General features: G+C 47.8%; 2 protein-coding genes across 3 annotated transcripts in view; one reads left to right on the top strand and one right to left on the bottom strand.

Annotated features, from left to right (window-relative positions):
• ctns (cystinosin, lysosomal cystine transporter) overlaps positions 1–6,346 on the bottom strand; it is a 56,765-nt gene extending 50,419 nt beyond the window's left edge. For both annotated transcript variants that reach the window (XM_078555535.1, XM_078555536.1), the window contains exons 1-2: positions 6,259–6,346; positions 2,585–2,657 (exon numbers count right to left, since the gene is read on the bottom strand). In XM_078555535.1, coding sequence (XP_078411661.1) covers positions 2,585–2,642 — 58 coding nt within the window. In that variant the 5' untranslated portion in view covers positions 2,643–2,657; positions 6,259–6,346. The remainder of the gene's footprint in view (positions 1–2,584; positions 2,658–6,258) is intronic.
• A 2,047-nt stretch (positions 6,347–8,393) lies between these two features.
• The window catches only part of LOC144688293 (calcium and integrin-binding family member 3-like), a 94,004-nt gene continuing 86,188 nt past the window's right edge, over positions 8,394–16,209 (top strand). Inside the window, exon 1 of the mRNA XM_078554725.1 lies at positions 8,394–8,487. Within this exon, the coding sequence (XP_078410851.1) occupies positions 8,394–8,487 (94 nt within the window). The remainder of the gene's footprint in view (positions 8,488–16,209) is intronic.

Below are 16,209 nucleotides of genomic sequence, written 5' to 3'. Positions count from 1 at the left end.
TTGGACCTTCCCTGTCAACTGACCTTGAATAAGGGTCCAGATTTCTGGTATATTTCACCTCTTTTCTATTTTTACTTAGTTCTGTTGAAGAGTCATACGGACTCGAAACGTTAACTGTGTTCCTCTCCACAGATGCTGCCAGACCTGCTGAGTTTTTCCAGGTATTTTTATTTTGGATTTCCAGCAACCGCAGTTTTTTGCTTTTATCCAGATTTCTGGTGAGTATTATAAATGTCCTGCTACCTTCTCAAAAGTGGCAAAAGGGATTCCACATCACCTTCTTTAAACCTGGGAACAAACCTAACGTATTTAAGGGCTTCAAAGTTTGGTTCTAGGGTAAGGAGATTTGTACTGTTATCAGGTAGAGAGAGGTTTACCCTAACAGCTTCCATCTGTCTGATCGCTCTCACTTTGAGCCTGTAACTCCATTTCTAATTTTCAGAGCTGGATAGCCCTTTCTCTCCCCTGAAACTCTAGCTGTATTCTAAGCTTTTCCAGCTCTATCTGGCTATGGGAAGTTGATTGGTTTCAGGTTCTAACCCCTAGTCTACCTGTCCTGGTTGTGGACTGAGACCCAAATACTCAACCAACATCTTAAGTAACTTTTCATCATATTGGGTAGTTTTTATCGTACCTCCCAAGCTACCGCTTGCAACTGTTCTGTGCTTCTATGCTTAGGGATGCTAGTGTTTCGCCAGTCAAGTCTCCTTGTTGCACAAACATCTGTGCATCGAAATTTGCCATTTTGCTCTAGTGTTGGGGTAAGAGAATTTGCTGCAGTAGTTTAATTGTTTTAAAGATTGTTTCATGTACTGAACTTTCCCTCTTGGTTTCCAATCGGTTCCTTTTAATGAGATTCAGCTCGTTTCCTAGATTTGGACTTTGGTCAAATTTTGGCTCATTTGTTATAGATTCTATCTTGGACTCGAGACCCCAATTTTTGTTACGGACAGGGGAGAGGCCAACTGAACTCTCTTAGTTTTTTCACTATCTGTCCGTAAGCAGAGATGTTTTAATTTTTGAAATAGACTATGGGGTGTTTCCCCAGGCCCTCTATTTTGTGGGGTCAATCTTAAAGTGACTCGGAGTAAATTTTCTTTAGGGTTAAATCATATTTAGCTAACTGAAATCAGGAGTTTCAGAATTCCTTTAAAGTTGATGACACAGCAAGATGAGGTTGATATCCAGAGGTTTGCCCATTCTACAGACAATGGCAGGAATCTTCCAGAGAACCAGGCTTTAAGGAGGTTTAGACTTGAGGCAGGATTTGACTGTCATCCTGGAGTCCTGCTTTGGTGTTAACAGGCTGGATGTTTAACAGCAGACTGCCCTGGAAGTCCAGTAATGTAACATTAAAGATTTCCAAAGGAGCTCACGTCATGTGGTAAAAGCAAAATACTGCAGATGCTGGAAATCTGAAACAAAAACAAAAAATAGCTGGAAAAACTCAGCAGGTCTGACAGCATCTGCGGAGAGGAACACAGTTAATGTTTCGAGTCCGTGTGAGTCTTCATCAGTTCTGATGAAGAGTCATACAGACTCGAAACGTTAACTCTATTCCTCTCCGCAGATGCTGTCAGACCTGCTAGGTCATGTGGTGCTGTCCATTGATGAGTCAGTTTCAGGTAAACAATCAGTTACTATGCTTCTGGTCAAAATCCATTGTTCACCTAGGAGATAGATGGTGGCTATTAGCACCTCTGCAGGTATAATGACGTTTTCTCCCTTTGTTATAAGTCCAGGCTGGGGAGACAGACGTCTGCTGCTCCCTTGTTTCATTCATTGTAATGGGTCTACACAATGATAGGTGTGAGATTCCACAAGGATGAAGGTTGTGCTTTGTCCTGTAATTACTGTTGGACGTTTCCAGAACTGCAGCCAACTTGCAAATCATGTGGCCTGTAGCAGCCAAGATTTTGGTCCAGCAAAGTCCATTTTTTAAATAAGATTTGATTTAAACAGTTTTATGACCTTCATGCCTTATGGACATGACAAGGCCAGTTGGCCCCCAACCCTCTCTGCCATTCAACTAGATCATAGGTGATCTTCTACCTCAACGTCATTTTCCCATAATATCCCCATTTCCCTTGATATTTTTAATATCTAGAAATCTATTGATCTCTGTTTTGAATATACTCAATGACTGAGCCTCCACAACCCACTGTGGGGTACAGAATTCCAAAGATTCACCACCCTCTGACTGAAGAAATTCCTCATCTCAGTCCAAAATAACCTACCTCTTATTCTAAGACTGTGTCCTGTGGTTCTAGACCTCCTCCCACCAAGCCAGGGGAAACGCTCTTCCTGCATTTACCCTGTCCTGCCCTATAAGAATTTTGTATGCTTCAATGAGATTACCTCTCATTCTTCTAAACTCTAAGCCCAGACTCCTCAAAGGGCAATCCTGGCAACCCAGGAATCAGTCTGGTGAACCTTCATTGTACTCCCTTCTATGGCAAGTATATCAAGGAGACCAAAACTGTAAACAATACTCCAGGTGCAGTCTCACCAAGGCTCTATACAATTACAGCAAGGTTTGGTCAAACGGCCTATTTCTGTGTTGTATATTCTGTGTAATACTTACCACCTTTTAGTGTGTGACTGAGCAAACAGCAGATGGAAAGTATAACAGAGAGCTCCATGTTTCAGCTTTCAACCTGGGTGAGGAGGAAATGAGAACATTAGTAATTAATGACCCGGGAGAAAGTGCAGCAGCTTGAAACCGTTTACCTCATTTCAAGTGCTTACTTCAAATAAAATCCCAACTTGGATTGAGAGTAATATTGCTTCCTTTATATAGAATTGATTTGTTACAAAGTGCTCCTTTGCCACACATGTGGAAAGATGTACCTTGCAGTGTTTGGGTTTTTATATACGATCAGTATTTTTGAGTATGACTGGGAACCTCTACACAAACACGAACAGAAGGAGGACATTCAGCTTCCTTCAGTCTGCTCCATTTTGTTAAATCACAGTTGACCTGTATATGACTCCATCTACCCACCTTATCTTCCATATCCTTTCATAACGCTACTCAACTAAAATTTATCAATCCAGCTCTGAAACATTAAAACAAGGACAAAGGAACAAGAGGCGGCCATTTAGCTCCTCGAGCTTGTTTCACACTGTTCAACAAAATCACGGCCCATCCGCAACTTAATGCCATATACCTACCTGTGCCCTCTAAACCTTAACACCTTTGGTTAACAAAAATCCAATCTGTTTTAAAATTAACAATTGAAAAAGCATCAATTTATCTTTGCATAAGTTCCAAATTTCTACCACCATTTGCAAGAAATGTTTCCTTATACTCTCGGACAGGGGTGCACCCCACACCATACCCCCAAGTCAGGTGTCAGCCTCTACCTCTGCCCCACTGTGCACCCTCCTCCCACCCAGGTCAGGGGTCTCTCCCTGCCATGCACCCGCCAGTAAAGGGGGTGGGGCTCACCCGCCCCGGTTCGGGCTCCCTCTCTGCCCCGGTTCTGTCTCTCTCTCTCCCCTCCGGATCGGTGTCTCTCTCTCTCTCTATCCCCCCCAAGTTCGGTCTCTCTCTCTCCCCCGGTTCGGTGTGTCTCTCTCCCTCCCTCCCGGATCGGTGTGTCTCTCTCTCTCCCCCCGCCCCCATCGACAGTTCGGTCTCTCTCTCTCCCGTTTTGGTCTCTCTCTCCGTCTCTCCCCCAGTTCGGTCTTTCCCTCCCTCTTCCCCGGATCGGTGTCTCTCTCTTTCCCCCAGTTCAGTGTCTCTCTCTCTCCACCCACCACCCCCCCACACCGGTTCGGACTCTCTCTCCCCACAGTTTCTCTCCCCGTATCTCTCTCTCCCCACCGTTTCTCTCCCTCTCTTCCACCACCCACCCCCCCGCCCGTTTCTCTCTCTCTCTCTCCCCCGCCGTTTCCCTCTCTCTCCCCTGCCGTTTCCCTCTCTCTCCCCCCCGCCGTTTCCCTCTCTCTCTCTCCCGCCGTTTCCCTTTCTCTCTCTCTCCCCCGCCGTTTCCCTCTCTCTCCCCCGCCGTTTCCCTCTCTCTCTCCCCCCCGCCGTTTCCCTCTCTCTCTCTCTCTCCCCCGCCGTTTCCCTCTCTCTCTCTCTCTCTCTCCCCCTCCCCGGTTCTCTCTCTCTCTCTCTCCCTCCCCGGTTCTCTCTCTCTCTCTATCTCCCTCCCCGGTTCTCTCTCTCTCTCTATCTCACTCCCCAGTTCTCTCTCTCTCTCTATCTCACTCCCCGGTTCTCTCTCTCTCTCTCTCTCTCTATCTCCCTCCCCGGTTCTCTCTCTCTCTCTATCTCACTCCCCGGTTCTCTCTCTCTCTCTATCTCACTCCCCGGTTCTCTCTCTCTCTCTCTATCTCCCTCCCCGGTTCTCTCTCTCTCTCTCTATCTCTATCTCCCTCCCCAGTTCTCTCTCTCTCTCTCCCTCCCCAGTTCTCTCTCTCTCTCTCTCTCCCTCTCCAGTTCTCTCTCTCTCTCCCTCCCCGGTTCTCTCTCTCTCTCTCCCCCTCCCCGGCTCTCTCTCTCCCACCCTGATTCTCTCTCTCTCTCCCTCCCCGGTTCTCTCTCTCTCTCCCTCCCTCCCCGGCTCTCTCTCTCCCACCCTGATTCTCTCTCTCTCTCCCTCCCCGGTTCTCTCTCTCTCTCCCTCCCCCCATTCTCTCTCTCTCTCTCCCTCCCCCCATTCTCTCTCTCTCTCCCTCCCCCCATTCTCTCTCTCTCTCCCTCCCCCCATTCTCTCTCTCCCTCCCCCCATTCTCTCTCTCTCTCCCTCCCACCATTCTCTCTCTCCCTCCCACCATTCTCTCTCTCCTTCCCACCATTCTCTCTCCCTCCCACCATTCTCTCTCTCCCTCCCACCATTCTCTCTCTCCTTCCCACCATTCTCTCTCCCTCCCACCATTCTCTCTCTCCCTCCCCTCATTCTCTCTCTCTCCCCCTCCCCCCATTTTCTCTCTCTCCCCCTCCCCCCATTTTCTCTCTCTCTCCCTCCCCCCATTCTCTCTCTCTCTCCCTCCCCCCATTCTCTCTCTCTCTCCCTCTCCCCATTCTCTCTCTCTCCCTCCCCCCATTCTCTCTCTCTCCCTCCCCCCATTCTCTCTCTCTCTCCCTCCATCCTCCGGTTCTCACTGTCTCCCTCCCCCATTTCTCTCTCACCCAGCCCCCAAATCTCTCTCCCTCCCCCCATTCTCTCTCTCCCTCCCCCCATTCTCTCTCTCTCCCTCGCCCCATTCTCTCTCTCTCCCTCGCCCCATTCTCTCTCTCTCCCTCGCCCCATTCTCTCTCTCTCCCTCGCCCCATTCTCTCTCTCTCCCTCGCCCCATTCTCTCTCTCTCCCTCGCCCCATTCTCTCTCTCTCCCTCGCCCCATTCTCTCTCTCTCCCTCCCCCCATTCTCTCTCTCTCCCTCCCCCATTCTCCCTCCCTCCCCCCCCATTCTCTCTCTCTCCCTTGCCCCATTCTCTCTCTCTCCCTTGCCCCATTCTCTCTCTCTCTCCCCCCATTCTCTCTCTCTCTCCCCCCATTCTCTCTCTCCCTCGCCCCATTCTCTCTCTCTCTCCCCCCATTCTCTCTCTCTCCCTCCCCCCATTCTCTCTCTCTCCCTCCCCCCATTCTCTCTCTCTCCCTCCCCCATTCTCCCTCCCTCCCCCCCCATTCTCTCTCTCTCTCCCCCATTCTCTCTCTCTCCCTTGCCCCATTCTCTCTCTCTCTCCCCCCATTCTCTCTCTCCCTCGCCCCATTCTTTCTCTCTCTCCCCCCATTCTCTCTCTCTCCCTCCCCCTTCTCTCTCTCCCTCGCCCCATTCTCTCTCTCCCTCGCCCCATTCTCTCTCTCCCTCGCCCCATTCTCTCTCTCTCTCCCCCCATTCTCTCTCTCTCTCCCCCCATTCTCTCTCTCTCCCTCCCCCTTCTCTCTCTCCCCCTCCCCCCATTCTCTCTCTCCCCCTCCCCCCATTCTCTCTCTCTCTCCCTACCCCCATTCTCTCTCTCTCTCCCCCCCCCAGCTTCTCTCTCTCCCCCCCCCCAGCTTCTCTCTCTCCCCCCCCCCAGCTTCTCTCTCTCCCCCCCCCCAGCTTCTCTCTCTCCCCCCCCCCCAGCTTCTCTCTCTCCCCCCCCCCCCCAGCTTCTCTCTCTCCCCCCCCCCCAGCTTCTCTCTCTCCCCCCCCCCAGCTTCTCTCTCTCCACCCCCCCCAGCTTCTCTCTCTCCATCTCTCTCCCTCCCGCCGTTCTCTCGCTCCCCCTCTCCCGGCCCCCCGGTTCTCTCCCTCTTTACCTCCCTCAGCCCGTCTTCCATTCGCGCTCGAAGTGCTGACGCTGTTTGGTGATGTGAGCCGCACACGTGATCCTTGGGTTTGTTTTCCTGGAATCGGGGTCACGGGACCTGAGGCTGTGATTGGCAGTGGGCGGGACCTGAGGCAGTGATTGGCAGTGGGCGGGGACTGAGGCTGTGATTGGCAGTGGGCGGATCCTGAGGCAGTGGGCGGGACCTGAGGCAGTGATTGGCAGTGGGCGGGGACTGAGGCTGTGATTGGCAGTGGGCGGATCCTGAGGCAGTGGGCGGGGACTAAGGCAGTGATTGGCAGTGGGCAGGGACTGAGGCAGTGATTGGCAGTGGGAAGAGGATAATTGACAGGCTGTCAAGCTGACTCACTGTAGGCCTGATTGTTGTTGAGAATCCAGGTGAGAGCCAGAGCCTCCTGCCCACAGGGGCAGGCTGGGCTGTGCCCATGAGTTTGGAGATGGGAAAGGGGTTTGGTTCCCAGGGTTTGAGCCTGGGGCTTGGAGCCCAAGCTGGGATGGTGTTTGGTTTTCGTGGTTTGGGGTTAGGAGTGGGGGTGTGTTGGGGTTTGGAGTCCAGGTTGGGATAGGTTTTGGGCTTTGGAACTGGCTTTGCATCAAAACTGCACACATTACTCCAGTTCTGCTGAAGGGTCATGAGGACTCGAAACGTCAACTCTTTTCTTCTCCGGCAATGCTGCCAGACCTGCTGAGTTTTTCCAGGTAATTCTGTTTTTGTTTGGATTTCCAGCATCCGCAGTAGTTTTTTGTTTTTTACTCCAGGTGTAGTCTCACCAAAGCCCTGTACAATTGTAGCAAGACTTCCTTAATCTTGTACTCCAATAGCACTGTGGGTGTACCTACACCAAAGAGACTGCAGCAGTTCAAGGAGGCAGCTCACCACCACCACCACCACCATCTTCTCAAAGGCAATAAGAGATGGGCAATAAATGCTAGCCTAGAGATGGGCAATAAATGAGCAATGCCCTCATCCCATGAAAGAATATGAAAAAAAATCCCTTAATGGCTTGCTATACCTGCATACTGTCTTTGTGTTCCTTGTACAAGCACATCCTGAACATCAACATTTACAAGTTTCGCACCCTTAAAATATTCTGCTTTTCTATTATTGCCAAAGTGAATAACCTCACACTTTCCCACATTATACTCTATCTACCACCTTGTTTCCCACTCACTTAACCTGAGTGTATCTGTTTGCATCCTCCTCTCAGATTGAATTTCCACCTAGTTTTGTATTATCAGTAAACTGAGTACCACTTCAACAGAGTGCTGAATTCAGGAATTTGATGAGCAAGGCAGTTTTGGTAGAAAGGGAAGAAGTTCTGGTCTTTTACAGAACAAGGAGTGGAGTGAGGGATAAGTGAAAGTTGCCATGGTCCCAGAGAATGCTCTCTCATTAGAGAGAGACATCTAGGGGGCAGTTTAACCTTAGGGTCACCATACCTCAGGCAAGGGGCGAGGTTGAGAAGGCTTGTATGACCTCTGCTGGTGCAGGAATTGAACCCACACTGTTGGCATCACTCCACATCACAGACCAGCTGTCCGGCCAACTGAGCTAGTGAGATCTGAAAGCTGAAGCTCCAGTGCATTAATCATGTAAGCATTTGGTTGGTGAGATTTAAGGTTTCTTTTTTCTCTAAACTGGGGCAGTAGCCTAAACTAGTACTGGGGAGATATAAGTATTGTACAAAATTTGTAGCTTGACTAGTTAAATTACTTGTTATAACTATAAATTGTTGAGTTAGATTTATAAACAGTAACATTAAGCCCTAATTAGTTAAGTGAAATACAATAAAGATGGCAGGGCAGTTATGTGTTGCAGCTGTAGCATGTGGAGCTTAGTGGACACCAGTGTGATCCACAGCAACTACATCTGCAGAAAGTCTCTGCAGCTCAACGCACTCCAGCTCAGAGTTGATGAACTGGAGTACGAGCTTTGGATGCTGTAATGCTCCAGGAAGGGGAAAGGTAGCTGGCCACTTTGCAGGAGGAAGTCATACCCCTTAATCTAGGTACTTCAGATTTAAGGAGGGTGTGACTATGGATGAGGCAGTTATGAGGATCCAGGAGATTGCACTGAAGGAGCCGCAGGCCTAGCAATTGTCCAACATGACCAAGGACCTTGCAGCCTGTGTAGACAAGAGCCAGGACTGCAAGAAGGATGAGCAAACTGACCACAGCACCATGATACGGGGCCATTCAAGTGAGGGTGTAAAGTGGAATGCAATAATAGTAGGGGACAATACAATTTACAGAATAGATTTCTGCAGCTGTGAGCATGAGTCCTGAAGGCAGTATTGCCTGCCTGCATGGTGCCAGGGCTAAGGACATCTCCTTAGGGCTGGAGGGGAATTTGTGAGTGGGAGGGGAAGGATCCAGTTGTCGTGGTCCACATGGATACCAACAACATAGTTAGTACTAAGAAAGAGGGAGTGAGTATGAGCAGCTAGGGGTTAAATTAAAAAGCAGAACCAAAAAGTTAATAATCTGGATTACTTCCTCAGCCACGAGCAATTTAGCATAGGGTAAATAAGATTACAGAGTTGAATGCTTGACTCAGAGAAATGGGTTTCAATTCATGTGGCACCAGCACTATTGTGAAGCACAGTGCAGAAAAGGCCCTTCGGCCCATCGAGTCTGCACCGACACGTGAGAAACACCTGACCTACCTACCTAATCCCATTTACCAGCACTTAGCCCATAGCCTTAAATGTTATGACATGCCAAGTGCTTATACAGGTACTTTTTAAAGCTTGTTGGGCAACCTGCCTCCACCACCCTCCCAAGCAGCGCATTCCAGACCGTCACCACCCTCTGGGTAAAAAAGGTTTTCCTCACATCCCCACTAAACCTCCTGCCCCTCACCTTGAACTTGTGTACCCTCGTGACTGACCCTTCAACTAAGGGGAACAGCCGCTCCCTAACCACCCTGTCCATGCCCCTCAATCTTGTACATCTCGATCAGGCCACCCCTCAGTCTTCTCTGCTCCAATGAAAACAACCCAAGTCTATCCAACCTCTCTTCATAACTGAAATGTTTCATCCCAGGCAACATCCTGGTGAATCTCCTCTGCACCCCCTCCAGTGCAATCACATTCTTCCTATAATGTGGCGACCAGAACTGCACACAGTACTCCAGCTGTGGCCTCACCAAGGTTCTATACAACCCCAGCATGACCTCCCTACTTTTGTAATCTATGCCTCGATTGATAAAGGCAAGTCTCCCAAATGCCTTTTTCACCACCCCACTAACATGCCCCTCCGCCTTCAGAGATCTATGGACACACACGCCAAGGTCTCTTTGTTCCTCAGAACTTTCTAGTGTCATGCCGTTAATTGAATAGTTCCTTGTCAAATTACTCCTTCCAAAGTGTATCACTTCACACTTTTCAGGGTTAAATTCCATCTGTCACTTATCTGCGCCCATCTGACATCCAGTCTTTATCTTCCTGTAGCCCAAGACACTCAATCTCACTAATCCTACCCCCATATAGTCATCTATGCCATTTATATAAATGACGAATAATAGGGGACCCAGCACAGATCCCTGTGGTATGCCACTGGACACTGGCTTCCAGTCACTAAAGCAGCCTTCTGTCATCACCCTCTGTCTCCTACAACTAAGCCAATTACTGGGGGAAGAGTGAGCTGTACGCTGGGATGGGCTTCACTTGGACCACACTGTGTACCAGCAAATTGTATAACTAGGGCTGTGATGCCCTTTATATTGAAGAGATGGGGGGGGTGGGGTTGGCAGCTGGTGGTGGCGGGGATAGGGTTCACGTGAGGGGAGATTTAGAAACCTAACAAGAAAGGAAAAGGGTAATAGTGGAGGGTGGTATTACAAGTAATGGTAACCAGAATGTGACAGGATGGAACAGAGCTTACAAACAAATGAGTGCACCAGCAAATAGGGCTAGGGTAGGGCCGGAGTAGGGAAAATGGTAAAAAGACAGAATTAAAGACTTTTTATCTGAATGTACACATTTGTAACAAGATGGATTAATTGATAGCACAACTATAAATAAATGGCATTGTGTGGTAGATATTATAGAGACATAGTTGCAAAGTGATCAAAGCTGGGAACCAAATAATGAAAGGTATTTTACGTTTTAGAAATATAGGAAGAAAGGAAAAGGAGGTGGGGTAGTAACAGCTTTATTCATAAAGGATGAGATCAGTACAGTAGTGAGAAATGATCTTGGCTTAGAAGATCAAGATGTAGAAGCAGTTTGAGTGGGGATAAGAAATAGCAATGGAAAGAAGTCACTGGTGGGAGTAATTGATAGGTGCCCCAACAGTATAAATCAAAGTAAAGAGGCAATAATCACGGGCAATTTTAATCTTTATATAGATTGAATTAAAATCCCTGTAGAAACCAATAACTTTTTAAAAGAAATTCAAACTTTCAGTTAACAGCCGAACAGATGACATGATTTCACATTAAGACTTTTACTATAGCAAAAGACAAAGCACAATTTTGTAGGCAGCTTATACTTTAGAGTACAGAGTGGAGCTTTCTCTTTTTACTTTAAACAAAAAGAAAAAAATCCACTTTACAGGTATATATTACACTGTCCTTTAAGTGGACTTTCAGTTCTTCCGGAACTAGTCCAAAGGCGTTCTTAGCTCCTGGGGGTTTACTTTTGTCTTTTCCTTTCTCAGCCTGGTAACTTCTAACCCCAGAACTGTCTTTCACAGTGAGACCTTTTCCTGGCACTTCTCACTCTAGTGCAAACTAGATGAATCTTACAGTCATGTGTCAAATCCTTATATACTAGATCTTTTCAATCGAGTGTGAGCTCCCACCCATGTTCCTGCATGGTGCACCATAGAGACTCAGCCTCCAGGTGCTCTCTCTCTCTCTCTCTCCTGGATTCTGACAAACTGCCTGTCAGAATTTCAGAGGTATTTTGAAAACCCTTCCCGTCTCAAAGCTCATCTCCATGTAATGTGAATAGCATGGGTCTTGTATCCAGGTAGAAATGCTAATTAGCTATTCTTTAGACCCCAGTTCTATTCTATATTGAAATTAAATGGATGGTTTATAGAAAAACTGGATAAAACTTGCACTCTCTTCCCAGCAAAACAATCTGGGCATTTCTTTAATCTTTAACAGCCCACTTACCCAGGTCTGTTGTCAGACAGTCTTCAGGTCACATGACCCCCTTTATTTTACCCAAAATTAAAGTCACTGTCCCAAAACGTAACAATCTTATAAAGTTCCTAATTTTAACATTTGGACAAATCAAATTTGCAAAGGTAGCCTCGAGGAGGAGTTCAGAGGGTGCATTTGAGACAGTTTCTTAGAACAATATGTTCTGGAACCAACCATGGAATAGGCTCTTTTAGACTTGGCAGTTAAGTAATGAAATAGGATTAATGAATGATCTCATTGTAAATGATCCTCTAAGTAAGAGTGAGTAATCGTCTTTTTTTAAATTCTTTCATAGGAGGTACCGCTGGCAAGGTCAGCATTGTTGTCCATTTATAATTGACCTTGAGAAGGTGGTGGTAGGCCACCTTCTTGAACTACTGCAGTTCATGTGGTGTAGGTACACCCATAGTGCTGTTAGGGAGGGAGTTCCAGGATTTTGACCCAGCAATAGTGAAGGAACAGCGATATATTTCCAAGTCAGTATGGTGTGTGGCTTGGAAGGGAACTTGCAGGTGGTGATGTTCCCATGTGTCTGCTGCCCTTGTCCTTCTAGATGGTAGCGGCCGTGTGTTTGGAAGGTGCTGTCTAAGGGGCCTTGGTGAGTTCCTGCAGTGCATCTTGTAGATGGTACACACTGCTGCCACTGTGTGTTGGTGGTGGAGGGAGTGAATCTTTGTGAATGGGGTGCCAATCAAGTGGGCTGCTTTGTCCTGGATGGTGTCAAGCTTCTTGAGTATTGTTGGAGCTGCACTCATCCAGGCAAATGGACAGTATTCCATCACACTGCTGACTTGTGCCTTATAGATGGTGGACAGGTCTTGGGAGTCAGGAGGTGAGTTACTCATTGCAGGATTCCTAGCCTCTGACCTGCTCTTGTAGCCACAGTATTTATATGGCTGGTCCAGTTCAGTTTCTGGTCAATAGTAACCCCCAGGATGTTGAAAGTGAGGGATTTAGTGATGGCAATGAGTTGAATGTCAATGAGCGATGGTTAGATTCTCTCTTGTTGAAGATGGTCATTGTTCGGCATTTGTGTGGTGCAAATGTTACTTGCCACTTGTCAGCCCAAGCCTGGATATTGTCCAAGTCTTTGTGTATTTGGACATGGACTGCTTCAGTATCTGAGGAGCCACGAATGGTGCTGAACATTGTTCATTCATCAGTGAACAGTGAACATCCCCACTTCTGACCTTATGATAGAGGAAAAATCATTAATGAAGCAGCTGAGGATAGTTGAGCCAAGGACACTTACCCTGACAAACTGTCCTGGGACTGAGGTGACTGACCTCTAACATCCACAGCCATTGTCCTTTGTGCTAGGTATGACACCAACCAGCGGAGAGTTTTCCCCATGATTCCCATTGACTCCATTTTTGTTAGGGCTCCTTGATGCCACACTCGGTCAAATGCTACCTTGATGTCAAGGGCAGTCACTCTCACCTCTTTATGAACCATGTTTGGACCAAGGCTGTAATGAGGTTAGGAGCTGAGTGGCCCTGGCAGAACCCAAACCAGGTGTCAGTGAGCAGATTATTGCTGAATGATGACCCCTTCCATCACTTTGCTGAGGATCAAGAGTAGACTGATGGGGCGGTAATTGGTCGAGTTGGATTTGTCCTGCTTTTTGTAGACAGGACAATCACTATCCCTGGGTGTGTCCTGACCCATCAGAGGTGGCAGCACAGTGGTATCCAGTCAGGGGGGAGTTGCCCTGGGAGTCCTCAACATTCATTCTGAACCCCATGAAGTCTCATGGCATCAGGTTAAACATGCACAAGGAAACCTCCTGCTGATAACCACATACTGCCCTTGCTCAGCTGATGAATCAATGCTCCTCCATGTTGAACACGATCTGGAGGAAGCACGGAGGGTGGAGAGGCCACAGAATGTACTCCAGTTGGGGGGGTGGGGGTAGAGGAGGTGTCTTCAATGTCCATCACCAAGAGTGGCAATTATCCACATAGCTGGGTAGATGCCAGTAGCTGTACTGGAACAGCTTGGCTAGGGGCACAGCTAGTTCTGGAGCACAAGTCTTCAGTACTATTGCTGGAATATTGTCAGACCCATAGCCTTTTCCGTATCCAATGCCTTCAGCCATTTCTTGATATCACGAGGAGTGAATCGATTTGGCTGAAGATTGGCTTCTGTGATGCCTGGGGACCTCTGGAGGAGGTAGAGATGGATCATCCACTCAGCACTTCTGACTGAAGATGGTTGTAAATGCTTCAGCCTCATCTTTTGCACTGACATCCTGGTTATTCAGTTCCTCCTGTTATTTATTCACTTGTCCACCACCATTCATGACTGGATGTGGCCGGACTGCAGAGCTTAGATCTGATCCATTGGTTGTGAAATCGCTTAGCTCTATCTATTACTTGCTGCTTGACACGCAAGTAGTCCTATGTTGTAGCTTCACCAGGTTGACACCTCATTTAACTATGCCTGGTGCTGCTCCTGGCATGCCCTCTTGCACTCTTCATTGAATCAGGATTCATCCTCTGGCTTGGTGGTAATGGTAGAGTGGGGGATATGCCAGGTCATGAGGTTACATATTGTGGTGGAATACAATTCTGCTGCTGCCCCACAGCACTTCATGGATGCCCAGTCGAGTTGCTAGATCTGCTGAAAATCTTTGCTATTTAGCATGGTGGCAGTGTCCAACAACACGATGGAGAGTATCCTCATTGTGAAGATGGGACTCGGTCTCTATGAAGCCTATGCGGTGGTCACTCCTGCTGATATTGTCATTGATAGATGCACCAGCGACAGGGAGAGTGGTGAGGACAAGGTCAAGTAGGTTTTTCCCTCACTACATGCTGCAGGCCCAGTCTAGCAGCCATGTCCTTTGGCCAGTCATGGTGTTACTGAGCCGCTCCTGGTAATGGACGTTGAAGTCCCCACCCAGAGTACGTTCTGTGCCTCCAAGTGGTGTTCAACATGGATGAGTAGTGATACATTAGCTGAGATTTGGGGGGTGGTAGGTGGTAATCAGGTTGCCCATGTTTGACCTGATGCCATGTGACTTCATGGGGTCCAGAGTCAATGTTGAGGACTCTCAGGGCAACTCCCTCCAAACCACTGTGCCTCCACCTCTGCTGGGTCAGAGCATACACAGAGATAGCGATGGTTGCGTCTGGGACATTGTCTGTTGGGTATGATCCTGTGAGTGTCACTACATCAGGCTGTTGCTTGACCAGTCTGTGGGATAGCTCTCCCAATTTTTGCACAAGCCCCCAGGTAAGGAGGACTTTGCTGAGTTGACAGGGCTGTGTTTGTCATTTCAGATGCCTAGGTTTATGCTGGGTGGTCCATCCAGTTTCATTTCTTTCTGTAGGCTTTGTATCAGTTTGATACAACTGAAGGTGTCTCAGACATGGTTCATTCAAACATTGACAAAAGAGCTGAACTCCCAAGGTGAGGCGAGTATGACTGCCCTTGACATCAAAGCAGCATTTGACCAAGTGTGGCATCAGGGAGCCCTAGCAAAACTGAAGTCAATGGGAGTCAGGGGGAAAACTCTCTGCTGGTTGGAGTCATGCCTAGCACAAAAGGAAGATGGTTGTGGTTGTTGGAGGTCTGTCAACTCAGCTCCAGGACATCACTGCAGGAGTTCCTCAGGGTAGTGTCCCTGGCCCAACCATGTTTAGCTGCTTCATCAATGATCTTCCTTCCATCATAAGGTCAGAAGTGGGGATGTTCGTTGATGATTGCACAATGTTCAGCACCATTTGCGACTCCTCAGATACTGAAGCAGCCCATGTCCAAATGCAGCAAGACCTGGACAATATCCAGGTTTGGGCTGACAAGTGGCAAGTAACATTTGTGCCACACAAGTGCCAGGCAATGACCATCTCCAACAAGAGAAGCTAACCATCGCCCCTTGACGTTCAATGGCATTACCATCACTGAATCCCCCACTATCAACATCCTGGGGGTTACCATTGACCAGAAACTGAATACATATAAATAAATAAGTAGTGCAATTACCACTACACCACCCTTAGTTCTGGTGCACAAGTCCTCAGCACTACTCTGGAATGTTGTCAAGGCCCATCACCTTTGCAGTATCCAGTGCCTTCAGCTGTTTCTTGATATCATGTGAAATGAATCGTATTGGCTGAAGACTGGCATCTATGATGCTGGGGAACTCTGGAGGAGGCAGAGAAGGATCATCCACTCAGCACTTCTGGCTGAAGAAGAGAATTGCAAATTCTTCAGCCTTATCTTTTGCATTGATATGTTGGGCTCCCCCTTCATTGAGGGCAGGGATATTTGTGGAAGCTCCTCCTCCAGTGAGTTGTTTAATTGTCCACCACCATTCACAACTGGATGTGGCAGGACTGCAGAGCTTAGATCTGATCCGTTAGTTGCTGGATCTCTTAGCTCTGTCTGTCACTTGCCATTTCCACTGTTTGGCACGCCAGTCGTTCTGTGTTGTAGCTTCACTAGGTTTTGTTTCACAACAAAAAGCTACCCAAGAACAGTAGAAAATCAGGGGACAAAAGGCAGAGGGGAACTTAAAACAATCATGATCAATAGAGCAAAATTACTAGGTAAACTAATGCAGAAAGTCCCTGTACATGATGTCCTACATCCTAGTGCCTTAAAAGAAGTGGCTCCAGAAATAATGGGTGCATTTGTTGTAATGTTTCAAAACTCCAATTCTGGAAAGGCCCCAACGGATTGGAAAACCTCAAGTGTAATACTTCTGTTTAAGAATGGAGAAATACAGAAAGCAGGAAACTATTGGCCTGTTAGCCAAATGTC

The sequence above is a fragment of the Cetorhinus maximus genome, chromosome 13, assembly GCF_964194155.1.
Source record: "Cetorhinus maximus chromosome 13, sCetMax3.hap1.1, whole genome shotgun sequence".
Lineage (NCBI taxonomy): Eukaryota > Metazoa > Chordata > Chondrichthyes > Lamniformes > Cetorhinidae > Cetorhinus > Cetorhinus maximus.
This window is presented reverse-complemented; position numbering and strand designations above follow the sequence as displayed.